The 14,619-nt window shown below is 54.2% G+C and overlaps 2 protein-coding genes across 29 annotated transcripts in view; one reads left to right on the forward strand and one right to left on the reverse strand.

The window, feature by feature from the left end:
- Positions 1-14,619, reverse strand: part of CCDC166 (coiled-coil domain containing 166) — a 56,177-nt gene that overhangs the window by 25,155 nt on the left and 16,403 nt on the right. The window lies entirely within an intron of this gene.
- Positions 1-14,619, forward strand: part of SCRIB (scribble planar cell polarity protein) — a 104,489-nt gene that overhangs the window by 10,684 nt on the left and 79,186 nt on the right. For all 28 annotated transcript variants that reach the window (XM_064676966.1, XM_064677053.1, XM_064677133.1 and 25 more), the window contains exons 2-5: positions 10,134-10,251; positions 10,486-10,564; positions 11,849-11,938; positions 12,612-12,668. In XM_064676966.1, the coding sequence (XP_064533036.1) occupies positions 10,134-10,251; positions 10,486-10,564; positions 11,849-11,938; positions 12,612-12,668 (344 nt within the window). The remainder of the gene's footprint in view (positions 1-10,133; positions 10,252-10,485; positions 10,565-11,848; positions 11,939-12,611; positions 12,669-14,619) is intronic.

Below are 14,619 nucleotides of genomic sequence, written 5' to 3' on the forward strand. Positions count from 1 at the left end.
GGCCGGGAGCAGGGCAGGGAGCAGGGCCGGGAGCAGGACCGGGAGCAGGGCAGGGAGAAGGGCAGGGAGCAGGGCAGGGAGCAGGGCAGGGAGCAGGGCAGGGAGAAGGGCAGGGAGCAGGGCAGGGAGAAGGGCAGGGAGCAGGGCAGGGAGCAGCCTGCCTGGCGCTCTCCTCCCGGCTCAGACGTGCACAGGGGCATGTGGGGCCACTTGTGTTCGGTGCCCTCAGCGCCCTGCCCTGCCCTGCCGGGCCTCTCGTGCCTCTCCTGGCTGTGGGCAGGCGAGGAGCATCCTCCCCTCCCGTGCCCTCTGCTGTGGGCAGGCGAGGAGCATCCTCCCCTCCCATGCCCTTTGCTGTGGGCAGGCGAGGAGCATCCTCCCCTCCCGTGCCCTCTGCTGTGGGCAGGCGAGGAGCATCCTCCCCTCCCGTGCCCTTTGCTGTGGGCAGTCGAGGAGCATCCTCCCCTCCCGTGCCCTTTGCTGTGGGCAGGCGAGGAGCATCCTCCCCTCCCGTGCCCTCTGCTGTGGGTCTCGGCTGCAGACCCGAGCGTGGTTGTGCTGGTGCCTGATGTGGCAGCGGTGTCTCTTTGGAACTCAGCGGAGTTGTCACCTTTCAGGTGTTGGTAATGTGGCCAGAAGAGGCTGAAGCCAGTTCAGGATCTGGCAGATGCTGAGGGGTGGAGAAGGAAACACTGCTGGAGTTGGAGCCAGCTGGGAAAATCTGGTGTTGGGGGGGCAGGTGGTCTGCATCCACTGCCTATGGTCTTGTCCCACACCTGCTGAGGTAGTCAGACCGAGTCCGTGGGTAACCAGCACGAGGCTGGACAGTGGTTGTGGTGCCATTGCTGTGGCACCAGGGCTGCCCCTGGGGCTGGGGAGCAGCCATTCCACTGCAGCTTCAAACTGATGTTCCCTCCTCTCAGCAGTGTGATCACTTGTTTGGCCTCTGCTCCCAGTGATCCAGCCTCCTGCTACCTGGAGGCAGTGGGCTCTGCTGGAAGTGGACCTAGTCCTGCTCTGCTGAGGGAGCTGTGCAGCCTCCAGGGCTGGCATCCTGCCCGTGCTGCCCAGCCATGGGATACAGGTCTTTCTGGTTCTGTGGCCTCACCTGTGCCATGCTGCCTTTGAGCACAGTGGCTTGGAAGTGTCGAGTTTAACCTTGGAGCTGATCAACTCCCAAGTGTTTTGCTTTGCAGTTGCTCCTTCCGGCTTCCAGGCTGGCTTTCCCCACTGGCACAGGTGTCATAGGTCTTCTCTCAGCACAGGTGTGAAAGGGGGGGACCCGGGGTCAGGTCACACTCCCCTGCCTGTAGTCTCTAGGCAGGCAGGGTGGGTGTGTGTGCTCCCACATCCCAGTGCCTGGCTGTGGAACACGCTGCAGTTCTGCTTCCTCCAGGGGCAGGTCTTAGGGTGTCGAGCCCGTGTTTAACTGGGAAAATGGAAGTGAAACACAAGGCTCAAATACATGATCTGGTTTCGCTGTCAGCATTCAAGGTGTGCTGCATTGCCCTTGCTGATGGATGGACAGATGGATTGACACCTCCTGCCTGTGGTGCAGGGTCCCGTGCATTTGTCCAGGCTGGAGACAAACACAAAGCTCAGCTGGGAGCCCAGCCCATGGTGGCTTGGGAACCAGGCCCTCTTGCTCATGAATCACTAGGAGAATTGTAATTGTTTTCCTGCTTCACAGTCTGATTCTGCCTTTAATTAAACCTGTGCTGTCCCACTGGAGGCAGGGACTGTGCTGACAGGGCTGGACAGTTGGACTTGAAATTCTCTGAAGAGAAATGAGAGGTGAGGAGGACCTGTCCTTAGCACAGGCACTTCCAGGGTTGGAAGGGTTGGCAAAGTCTCTGCCTGGTATCCTTTTAGCCTGTGTTGGAGGAACTGTCACACAGCAGGTACTGCTGGGGTGCTCGATCTGTGCAGCAAAATCATCTGCTTCCAGTACCACTGGCTCAGGGCTGGTGTTTTGGGGCAAGCCTGGGTTGTCACAGGTTGTTTCCGAGGAAGAGGAGGTGCCTGAGCCCTCCTGTTAGGGCAGCAGAGCTGGGAACACTGTGATGGTTTTGTCTGCAGAAGCAGGAAGGGTCTGTGCCATTCCAGAGTGAAGATTTGTTTGCAGTGTAGAGCTGGTTCCTGTTCTCCAGCTGTATCAGTCGTCACCACTGTGTTTCAGAGCCTTGGCCTGTGTATGAGATCGTTGTGGCTCTGGTTAAGCTGGTGCCTGACTCCTCTTCCCATGTCCTGCTCCCCTCCAGCTGTGGTGTCTCACCTCAAGGGATGCCCTGTCATTCTGAGGTGATGCACTGAAACCTGCCTAAAGCCAGCTGGGCTGAGGGGAGGAGTGTCCCCATGACCTGGTGGCCCTGGGCTGAGGGGAGGAATGTCCCCATGGCCTGGTGGCCCTGGGCTGAGGGGAGGAATGTCCCCATGGCCTGGTGGCACTGGGCTGAGGGGAGGAATGTCCCCATGGCCTGGTGGCACTGGGCTGAGGGGAGGAATGTCCCCATGGCCTGGTGGCACTGGGCTGAGGGGAGGAGTGTCCCCATGGCCTGGTGGCACTGGGCTGAGGGGAGGAATGTCCCCATGGCCTGGTGGCCCTGGGCTGAGGGGAGGAATGTCCCCATGGCCTGGTGGCACTGGGCAGCGGCCCCCCTGCTGTCTGAAGGAGGGGTGCTGGGGCCAAGGCAGCACCCACGAGCTGTCTGTGCTGAGGACAGCACAGCTCCTTCTCTGAGGAAGCTGGTAGAGGAGCCTGGGCATCCATCTGCCTTCCTCCCTCCCTCTTGAACATGGAGATGGCTCTCCTCCAGGTCCAGGTGGGAACATGGGGGCCAGCCATCGGAGAAGAGACCAGGTGATGTTGGGGAACAAAGACTCCCACGTCCTAGTCCCATTCCCCTGGAATTAGGCGCCAGGTGAAGGGGGGAGCTGGAGGTCAGCCTCAGGTAGGCCAGAAACCCTTTTTTTATAGCCTCAGGAAAACAGAGTTGTGGCGCTGACCTGGGAGGGGTGATCAGTCTGCATGCAGACATGGCCCGTGTTTCCCAGGTCCCAGGCTCGACAGCCAAATCCTTTCTCTCCTTCCTGGGGAGTGAAGATGCCTCTTGCTGCAGGACGGGAGCTGTGGGACACGCGGGCTCGTGTTGCCATCGTGTGCACAGTGGAGGGGCACAGGGCACAGGGCACGGGGCTCTGGCCCTTGCAGGCCGAGTGCCGGCGTCGCAGGCACCAACATTCCGCACGGGAAGCTCCGTGGGTCTGGTGGATCCGTCCTCTTGACCTGCCGTGCACCTTCAGACTGCCCAGAGTGTTCTGGGGCTGCAGCCCATTCCTTCCCCCTGTCTGAGCAGCAAGGCTGGCCCCACCAGCCCACCGTGCCACTGTGGGGGTGGCTGTGGTGACCCAGCGCTGTCAGCCCCAAGCTGGGCTGGCTCTGTCCCTAATCCTGCCTGGGGAATAGTTGGCTTTCCAGCCCTGCCCGGGATTTTGTTGTTTCTGGGAAACGGCATAGCTGACTGGTGGCTCAGAGTGTTTGTCCTGATCCTTTTATCCATTGTCCTTTCTCCTTTTTTCATTTTCCACCTCTTGATCTGACTGAATAAGTGAATGGGGGGAGGACCAAGGCTCTGCCAAGCATGGAACTGCAGCAGGAGGGAGCTGTGGGGGTGGTGTCTGAGTTCCCAGAATCACGGTGTGGACACCCTGGTTCTCTCAGCTTACTTAAGAGCTCCAGTAACCCTTCATTCATGTCCTGAGGCTCTGCTGCAGCCTCAGCACTGATGCTGGGAGCTTCGTAGACACAAACACGGACAGTTAAAGAAGCAGGATTGAGTTTGGAGAACACGTCGTGTCAGCAAGCTGGAGAAACACAATTTGGAAGCTTTGTCATGACAGAGAGGGGGATGGAACCTCCTCCAGATGGTTCCTTACAGACAGAGGCTGGGCTAAGAGGGCCCCTTGAGAGGCTGCTGTGTGCGTGTCACATGTGACCCTGGTGTGTGACACGTGTGGGACTTTGCTGTGTGTGTCCATCATGTGACGTTGCTGTGTGTGTCTGTGCCGCCCTGGGTAACCTGCTGTAGCTGACCCTGCTTTGAGCAGAGGTTGGACTGGAGAGTCGTGAGAGATCCCTTCCAACCTCAGCCCTTCTGTGGTTCTGCTGGACCCACCTCCATGGTGCAGATTGCCTTTTGGAGCAAGCTGCTGTCCGAGCAGCCTTAACCCTCACGTGTGTCCTGCCACCTGCCCCTGTGCAGTTCTGGAGCCCTCGGCTCTCCGAAACTTCCCCTGCTTTCTGGATGTGCCTGGTAGCTCCGTGCTGGTGTCTGCAACCTGTGGGGTGCCTGCCTGGTGCTGCTCTGGGCTGGGTGAGGACTGGGGTGGCTGGTGCTGTTCTCTCTGGCAGGGCAGGAGGTGGCTGGTGCAGCCAGGTTTGGAGCAGGGCAGTCGGTTCCCCACGCAGGGAATGAGAGAGGGGTGCAAGGGACCTGCTGTCCCTGCTCAGGAGTGGAGCATCTCCCTCTCCTAACGCTGGCCAGTGCCACCTCCAGTGCCACCTGTGCTGCTGGGGACTCGTCATGGCACAGTGGGGACAAGAGGCCAGCAGCTCATTTCTGAGTTGGGTGGGTGTCTCCTCCCTCCTGGCAGCCTCTGCTTTCCCATGGGCCAGAGCTGGAGCTATGCCCTGACCTGACTGAAGTACTGGCACAACACCACCTGATTCCTGAGCTCCCCGGGGTCAAGGACCTTTGTGCTTGTGCCTCTCGCTGGGTGAGAAGCTCTGCAGTGGCTGTCAGGCATCCTTGTGTTATCAGGGGAAATCATGTCTGGGATAAGCACCTGGACATCAGCGTGTGAGGCTCTGCACTGCCCCAATGCCAAGGTGTTCCAGCCCCTCAGCACGAGCCAAAGGTGAATCTGCCAAGGGAGCTTGTGTTTGCTGCTACCAGTGTGTCTTGTTCCCATAAACTGGCTGAGCCTGTTGCTGTTTCTCTGGGTAACCTCAAATCCAACCACAGTGTGCTGCGTGGGAATGCTCCTCAGGCAGGACTGACCTCACTGCCGAGGGTGAGTGAGGTACAACCAGGGTGGCTCTGCTCAGCTGCTGCAGGATCTCACTCTGAAGGGGATGTTTTGGGCACAGTTTTGGCTGTCATAGCATGATCCTGCTCTGGCCAAACTGACTCCAAAGGCAGTGCTCTGAATCAAGAGGTTCATTAATAATTGTCCAGGATTTTCATCCTTTCTCACTCCTGCCCAGATCAGCCAGTTGGAGCGAGTCCAGAGGAGGCCACGGAGATGATTAGAGGGCTGGAGCACGTCTCCAGTGAGGAAAGGCTGAGAGAATTGGGATGCTTTAGCCTGGAGAAGAGAAGGCTCTGGGGAGACCTTACTGCAGCTTTTCGATACCTGCAGGGGCTCCAGGAGAGCTGGAGAGGGACTGGGGACAAAGGCCTGGAGTGACTGGACGGGGGGAATGGCTTCACACAGACAGAGCAGGATTAGATGGGCTATTGGGAAGAAATGTTTCACTCTGAGGGTGGGGAGGCCCTGGCACAGGTTGCTTAGAGAAGCTGTGGCTGCCCCATCCATGGAGGTGTCCAAGGCCAGGTTGGACAGAGCTTGAAGCAACCTGGGCTGGTGGAAGATGTCCCTGCCCATGGCAGGGGGTGGCACTGGGTGGTTTTGAAGGTCCCTTCCTTCCGAAATCCTTCTGTGGTTTGGCATCCCAGAAGTGCCATCACGTAACTTCCAGTCCAAACAGGGTCCAGCACTGAAAACCCCCTAATGGATGTCTCAGTTCTCCAGTTAGGGGAAGAAAGCAGCACAGTAAGGACCAAGATGGGTTTGTAGGGGGAGCTGTGTGACTCGTGGGCAGGCAGTGGTGACTGGGGGATGTCACTGGGCAGGGTTTGGCACATCAGGGGCTCCACATGTTCTGCTGGTTCCCTCCCTTGGGGTGATACTGGCCACACTCAGTGTCTGTCTGGCAGCAGCAAGGGACATTTAAGGGGTTTTATTTGGTTCTGCAGGGGCCTGTGAACCACCAGAGTTGCATGGCTCCCTCTGCATACAAGGACCCTTTTACCTCTTTGAGGATAATTATTTGGTAGACTTCAGAGGCCCAGAGGAGTTTTGGATCCTCCATGGTTGGAGGTTTGACCAGAAAAAGGCTTGAGCAACCTGCTCTGGCCTCATCCTGACCCTGCCTTGGGCAGGAGGTTGGACTGGAGGTCTCCCAAGGTTCCTTCCAACCCGAATTATTTCGTGGGTCTGTGATAAAGGTCTGTGATATATAAAGGATTGGAAGGATATTACGTCACTGTACCTTTTGACTGAGAAATCCATGGATCTGTATTGCCTTTTTTTTTTTTTAAAGATTGAAGTAACTGAATTTCATTTTGGAACTTAGAGAAAACCCTTGAATGACTTCTGTGTTTGCCTACATTCAGCACTCAAAGGGCTGCTGAGGGAGGATGTTGAAAACCTGCTGCAGAGCCTGGATTTTCTGCCCTTTTTTTTTTTTTTTGCTATGTTGTAATTTTGTGGAGCATTTCTTATCTTTTGGCTTATGGTGCTTTACAGACTCTTTATACCTGTCACTAATTAACGACTAATTACTGTATTTCCAGTTGGTTACACTGTGGTTGCTCTGCTCTGGGTATTGTAAGGGTTTATGCCCCTAAATCTTACTTGCAGGGCAGTTTTGTAGCTGTTTTCCATCTTATCCCCCCTGTGAACACCCCCGTGCTCCAGGAGTGAATATCCTTGTAATACATCCTTGATTTACAAAGACTTCTCCCACCAGTTACCCAACTACTGTTATACTGGTATGCTCTAACCTTCAGCTCTTTTGAATTAGTGATAACTTCCATCACACTCTGTGCTGCAGGATTCCTGTGTGTTGGAATCCTTCTGTGCTGCTCCAGGATTCCTGTGTGTTGGAATCCTTCTGTGCTGCTCCAGGATTCCTGTGTGTTGGAATCCTTCTGTGCTGCTCCAGGATTCCTGTGTGTTGGAATCCTGTGCTGCTCCAGGATTCCAGGGTGCTGCAATCCTTCTGTGCTGCTCCAGGATTCCTGTGTGCTGGAATCCTTCTGTGCTGCTCCAGGATTCCTGTGTGCTGGAATCCTTCTGTGCTGCTCTGGGATTCCTGTGTGTTGGAATCCTTCTGTGCTGCTCCAGGATTCCTGTGTGCTGGAATCCTGTGCTGCTCTGAGATTCCTGTGTGCTGGAATCCTTCTGTGCCCATCCATGTGGGCTTTGGGCTTCTGGGCTGCCAGGAAACAGGGAAAGATTGTGCTTACCTTATTTCCTTCAAAGTTCTATTTTTGATCTTCTCTCAGTCCAGTCTGGACTCTGAAGGGTCTGAGTCAGGCAGATTTGATGATGTTTTATTTTATATATCAGAAAACACTGAAGTTATGGGAGTTTCACCTTACTGGAGACATTCAGTGTGGTGCTAAATCCAGAACTTGTGCTTTGCCACCTCTGGGAAATGGGCTGAACTTTGATTAACAAAAGGGATAATTGCCAGTCTCCAGAGACACAGATTCAAGGCTTCACTCTCAGTTCTAGTGACAATTTTTAAATTAATTTGTTCTAATTTTCCAGTGTCACAAGTGAATCTCCTGCGCAGCCCTTGCTTTGGGAATTGGGCCATTGGGCTGACAAGCTGAAGTCCCCAGTTCACAGAATGCTGAGCTGGAAATGATATGGAAATTCGTGTCAGAGGCAGCATTTGCAGCTCTTGGTCACATCCTCTTGCCATCTTTGGCAAATATAAAATCTGAATTCGAGCATGAGAACACTGTAATTCTCACATTTATTTTTTGTGCCCACCACTGATGGCAACTGGCTTGTTTTATTTTTTGTCACATGTAAATATTTTATTCAGGTCCGGTGTAACTGACTCTGGCAAGTGGGATGTGGCCTCCTCAGTTCCTGCGTGGAGGGCTGTGCCCAGCTCTGGTGACAGTCTGGCAGCACTGGGGGGTTTGGGAGAGTTTTATTTTTTTTTTTTCTAATTATTATTAAAAAAAAAAAGAAAAGAAAGAGCTGGGTGAGAGAAAATGCTGTGTGTAAACGCTTCCCAGATATATTGCTGTGCCAGGTACGGCATGGGTTTGTTCCAGTTTATTCTAAGTGTTATTTGAAAGTGTGCACATCTGTTCTGGGGCTGCCTGAGCCCATGGGCAGAGGCACTGCAGCCTGGGCTATGCATGTTCTGTCTCAGGGGTTATTTTCCAACGTGCAGACTCTGGCAGGTCAGCAAGATGTCTTGCCTGGAATTTCCTTGCATTCTAAAATTAGGAGAAGGCTCTAGGAAACAATAGCAAATCAAGTCTCCAAACTCCTGCTCCCCCTGAACCTTTGTTGTCATTTAGACTTTCACCCACTTCCTTCTCACCGAGCTGCTTTGCATCAGATAAACTAAGTTAAACTAAGTTAAACAGGGCCCACGATGGTCAGTGGTGAGAGGGCTTATTTTCATTTATTTACTCGTTGTACAGTTGTTGTGCTACCTTGGGCCAGCAGGAGTGGGAGTTTCCATGGGTGCTGTTGTCCCCGAGCACTCTGTGTGCCAGGGGTGCTGTGGAGGTGGGACAGCTGCAGGGCACTGCTTTGGTGCCCTCAGACACCCTCGTGCCCAGCAGCGTGTCCCGACGGGATCTGGGAACTGCAGAGGCTTCGATCTGCAGCAGAAACTCCTCCAGGTACACACCAGGCCCAGGGCTGTCCCTGCTGAAGGGGTGAGCAGCTCTGCACCTTGGGGGGTTATGTTTGCTCCACCTCTTCATCCTCACCCCTCCCTTGTCTGCTCTGTGCTCTTGTTCTCTGCAATGTTGGGGGGGTCCCACCACCCCACACCTCATGGTACCTCCTGGCTGTTCCTGGGGAGGTCTGTCCCAGCAGCTTTTGTGCAGGTGGATACCTGGGAATGTGTCACACTTGAGGAGGGAGGTTCAGAGCTCATTCTGGTTTGATCTCTCAGCCTGTGCTGCATGAGCAGCCCTGACTCTGTCTGTGTTTCTTGACCTGTGAGTGATCTTCGGGTTCCCTGTGCTGCTGTGAGCCCCTCCCTGCCTCTGCCGAGGACAGACACAGGGTGATGTGGATTAGAAGTGGCTTCTGTGTGTCACTGCACAGACCTGAGTTTGTTCCAGGTCACTTCTTAAACGATCTCATTTTCTGCAAGTGGCTCCAGGTTGTTTGTTTGTTATTCCCAGCACTCCAAAACAATCCAGGAAATGCAGCAAACACCCCAGCCCTGGTTCCCATCCTGTCCAGGATCCAACAATGGTTAGAAGCAGCTGCAGGATTTGCTCAGTTGATAATTACAGTCCATTGTGTTTAGAAAACTCCCTGGACCTGGTGGTGTCTTGGAGGAGTGTGATTGATGGATCGTGGAATTTGCCCTCTGCAGCAGATGGAGTTATGGGAGCCAGGGTGGGTGTGAAGAGGTTAGGTGTTGTGAGGCCCCTTCCAGTCACCATTCCTATGGCTGTTGTGTTTGTAGAAAGGGATTTTCTTTCCTTCTCTAGTTTTGTGTTACTTGGGCTGGACAGCTCACCGTGGCCTTTTCCATCCGGCACAAGGGGCACAAACACCCTCCCTGATCGTGAGGGGGCCTGCCACTGATGTCCTGGTAAAACCTCCTGAGCAGCAGGTGGGTGTGATAGCAGGGGCAGCACTTTGGACTGGAAATCTCCCTGTGCTTCTCCCTGGCTGGCTTGCCTGGACCAGACTCAGACTCGAGTGTCTGTCACAAGCTGCTTTAGAGCGACTTCCCCGTGGTGCTGGCTTTGAGAGCCTGAGGCAAACTCTTATTGTAGGAAACAAGGAATGTCCAGTTTGTATCCTGCACGGGAGGGAGAAGAAGAGTGGGATAACAAATACTAAATGAATGATTGAGCTAAACTCATTTATGCCTCTCTTCTTTCACCATCATCCCCTGTAGCCTTTCGTGGGGGCTCTCCCAGTGACTGCCCTGGGAGGGCCTGGCCAGGACAGGGGTTATGGGAGCAGCCAAGTGTCTCGGGGATGGCCCTCAGGCTTGTCCTGAGGTGGGGAGATGGGTTTCCCCCAGAACTGCTGCTGACCCAGCTGTGTCCTCTCTGTCACAGCCTTTCTTCAGGCTCCTGAACCTGCGCAAGCTGGGCCTGAGCGACAATGAGATCCAGAGGCTTCCCCCCGAGGTGGCCAACTTCATGCAGCTGGTGGAGCTGGACATCTCCCGCAACGGTGAGGCTGGAGCTGGGCAGGAGTGGTGCCCAGGCCTGCAGTGCTCCCGGTGCCCTCTGGCTGGGAGAGGCAGTGCCCTTTCCACACCCCGTGGAGCAGTCCCTCGGGGATCCTCAGCTGTGACAGTGAGGTTGTCTTACCGTGGCTCAGGCTGCCATCTGTACCTGCTGTCCCATTTTCCACATGCTAGGCTTTTCTCAAGCCTCTTTTGTTCTTTCACCTATTTTTTTCTAGACATTCCAGAAATTCCTGAAAGCATCAAATTCTGCAAATCCCTGGAAATCGCAGACTTCAGTGGGAATCCTCTCTCCAGGTAAGAAGGCATATGTGACCAATTAGTCCAGCTGAGAAGAAGAGTTGAAGTTGCTTATTCTCCCTGGCTTTCTCTGGTCTTCATCTTGTTATTGTCTTCCTGTGAAGCCAAGGCCTGGGGTCGCCCTGCCTGTGCCAAACCTGCAGGTGTCTGCTCTCCTGGCTCAGGGAGGAGCTGCTGTGTGCTCCTTCCTCTGCAGGGCCTGTGCCTTGGATTGATGAGCCCTTAGTTGTACTGGGGTCAGTGATGAGGACTTTGCTTCTGGAATGAGTTTGTTGCTCCCTCCCCATCCCTTCACTGTGGTCACAAACCAGAATGGACGTGGGCTGACGCTGCAGAGGAGGAAAGGCCTGCATGCTGTCCTTTGCTTCCTCTCAGCCCCCTTTTGCCCCTTCTCAGTCCCTTTTCCCTTCCTCTCTTATTCAGAACTGTTGACAACTGTCTTTTGAACCCATGTTAGGTTGTTTCCCTGATATCTCAGTGCCCCGAGCTGTGCCCGAGTGGGAATCTCTTCCTTGTCTCTCAGTCCTCTGTCTCTACAGTTCTTAATCCATAATGTTTGGGAATTCAGTGTGGCTCCCCTGCCTTGATGAGCCGTGGTTTTGGGCACTGGTGTTTTGCTGCACTGTCTGCTGGGGTCCCTGCAGGGGCCACTGAGGCCCCAGGTGCCCCTGCACTTTGTGCTCAGGGCAGGTGCTGCCCAGGTCTCCCTTTAGGCAGATTTAACTTTGCTTCCCTCCTGTGGTCCTGGGACAATCCAGCACTTCTTCACTAGGTGTTATTTGTCAGAGCCTTTTCCTGGCCCAGGTTGAGATGAGTGTGGGGAGATGGGGGCTCCAGGGGCTGCCTGCAAACAGCAAAGGAATTTCTTCCTTCAGGATTTTTCCCTGTTCTGTCACACCTTGGAGCTGTTGTGATGGTGCTTGGTCCCAGGGAATGCTGCAGTGAAATATCCTTTGTTGGGCACTTGTGGTGCTTGGGAGCCCTCTCTGCTTCCAAGTCCAAGTGATCCCATGGCATGATTTAGTGTGGGATTCATGCTGGAGTACTGCAGAGCTGAGTTTGCACACCTGGACAGGTAGTGTCCTGTGCAAGGGGCTTTTGTGGTCTTGGGAACAGAACTTGTCCTGCATCAGTAGCCAGACTCAGCATTGGTTCCTGCCTGTTTCCTTTCCATGTCTTGATACTACTTGGGAGAAGACTGGCTTAGGGGGAATTGAGGTGTTTTGGGGCATTCAGTGCTTTGTCCACAGGATTAATGGAATTTTGTTCGTGCTCTCACAGGCTTCCTGAGGGCTTCACCCAGCTCCGGAGCCTGGGCCACTTGGCCTTGAATGATGTGTCCCTGCAGAGCCTCCCCACTGACATTGGGAAGTGAGTATGGCCCTGTCCTGGCAGCGGGGAGAGGGCTGGGGTGGGGACAACACACCTGTGGGGTGGGGACTGGCAGGACCTGGAGGGATGAGCCAGAGGCAGCTTTGCACCAGTGCTGGCAGTGCTGTGTGGGCACCCCTGAGCCTTGGTTTGTTAAAAACCTTTCTACAAAGGTTCCTGTCCTGGCCCCAGCAGCCTCTCCTCCTGTGGTCTGTGGCTCAGTAAGGAGTGATTCAGGCTTCTCAAATCCTGCCTTTCCCTATGTTCCCAGTGCCCATTTGCCCCTTTCCAAGCAAATGACGACTTCGGAATTATTTGTGCTGCTGGAAAATGGTTCCGTGGGACTTTGCCCATGGGGTACAGTGCCCTTCCCATGGGATTTTGCTTTCCACACTTGAGGGGTTTTCCCTTTTTGGGCAGGCAGTCCTGTTGTGCTGGCGTGTTCCTCGTCCTGAGTGTGGGCACAGTGTTGTTGGCCGTGACTGCCCCAAGCCTCCATCAAAGCCATTTCCACCCCTGCTGTTTTTGTTCCCCCATCTCCATCCACGTGTGCACACTCATGCCTTGTGCAGGACACGAGGGGCCATCCCAGGGGAAGGGAGATGAGCAGCTCCTTGTATCCCTGGAGCCCTGTTCAGTGAACCTGGCTTTCTCGCTCCCTCTTCTCTTGCAGTTTGGCAAACCTGGTGACTTTGGAGCTACGTGAGAACCTGCTAAAGACTCTCCCCACGTGAGTGTGTGTCTGGGGGGCTGTAGGAGGCTCCTGCCTCATCATTCTTGCTGCTTCCTTAGGACCTGATTCCTCAGGGACTAGTGCAGGCTCTGGCACTTGGCTCGGGAGGGCACAGGCTGCGTCTGGCTGAACTTCAGTCAATTGGGGTGAGGAGGGAGAGGATGGTGCAGGGCTAGAGAACAGGGAAGGATGTTCAGAGCCTCTATGCAATCTCTGTGTCAGGACTGATTTGTAATAGACAGGGTTCCCCAAAAAAGCTTCTGGAAATAGTGAGAACCATTTTTCCTGGAGAGGTGGAGCAGACAATGGATTATTTTGTAAAAAGAGAGAAAACTGTACGGATATGGGCATAGGAGGAGCTCTATGCACGGTGAGGTTTATGGTTTGAAGAGCAGCAGGATACAGCTGAAGGTACATTTTGCTTCTGACATCTGTTTTGTTGGGTATCCCTCCTGGTTGTTGTGGATGGGATAACTGCCTTCCCTGCAGCAGACAAAACATAAGCCAGCAAGAGAGAAGAGGTAAGTGTTGTTAACTGTTTCGGAGTTAGGGACAGGGATGAGTTCCTGGCAGGGGACCTGGTTAGTGCAGGTGATGCTCTCAGGTGGATGGACGTGGAGAACTAACCAGTCCATACAGTAATCTCTGCTTTGAGCCATGACAGTCGTTTGTTCAGTGCTCTGTCAGCTTGTTTCCTGCCTGCTTATCCATCCCACTGATGATTCCCCAGCTTTTCCTGTTGGTAGGGATTCTGCCTGACCCTTTTTTGAACAGCAACGTGTTTTGGGCCACACAAACTCCTCGGTGAAGGTGTGACACATGCAGTTGTTATCACCTGTCCTCAGGGCTCTCTTGCTGTTCCTGGTGGGAATTCAGTTCAGCTGCTGCTATTTTTCCCCTTTGCTCCTCTGGTTTATTTGAGGGAGAGGGCAAGGGAGGCAGCTGGTGATCCTATGTTGAGGCATTTGGGGCTTTAGTCTGGCTGGTGTGATGGCCATGCCTCCCTCGGAGATGCTGCTTTGGCTCAGGCTCATGCTCTTCCCAAGGTTCTTTCCCTTGGGACCTGCAAACACAGGCTTTATGTGGCCCCAGTTGTATCTGCTTGTGGAATTCCTGCGGCAGCTTCAACTCAGAGGACAAGACCCTTCTAAAAGGAGCTAAAAGGACCTGCCCTGGTCAGCTCCCAGGCCTCAGGTTTGGTGGTTACAGCACACAGAAGCACAGATCAGAATCACACCATCACCTTGCTCTGGTGCCGGAGTCACCGGATCTTTTCTGCACAGAACTTGTCAGCAGTGATGCTGTCACAGAAAGGTGATAGGAAGGGACCAGCTGAGATGGTCCCGTGTGGAATATCACCACAGGGAGAAAACAAGAGCCAGAGCTCCTTATCATAGAATCCCAGGGTGGTTTAGGTTGGGAGGGACTTTAAAGCTCATCATGTTCCAAGCGCTGCCATAGGCAGGGACACCTTCCACTAGATCAGGTTGCTCCAAGTCCCATCTGGCCTGGCCTTGAACACTTACTCCAGGCTGAGAGTGAGCAAGCAGGAGGAGTTTGGGTCCTGGTGTTGAGCCCTGCTGCTCTCTGGGCCTGTGCCTGGGTGTTCATGCAGGCAGGTGCCACTGCTGGGTTCCACTGTGTCGGTGGAGAGGTGCCGTAGCTACGTCCAAAGCTGGGCTTTCAAACTGCACTGAAGATGGTCCCAGGGGCTTTTCACCATCTCAGAACCAGCAAGTGTTTGAAGTCTGAGAATCCAGTCTGTGACCAAAGTTCTGTGATCCAATCTGTGATCCAAGTTCTCCATGGAGAACTCTCATGCCCAGTGCTCCCATGTTGCCCTGTGGCAGATCAGGGTGCCATGCACCAGGATACTTGTAGTGTGCTATGAGGTGTTGGAGTTTTTCACTGGAAGATTAGTCTGGGCTTGATACTCATTCTGCAGTGC

This window comes from Pseudopipra pipra, chromosome 1 (genome assembly GCF_036250125.1).
Source record: "Pseudopipra pipra isolate bDixPip1 chromosome 1, bDixPip1.hap1, whole genome shotgun sequence".
Lineage (NCBI taxonomy): Eukaryota > Metazoa > Chordata > Aves > Passeriformes > Pipridae > Pseudopipra > Pseudopipra pipra.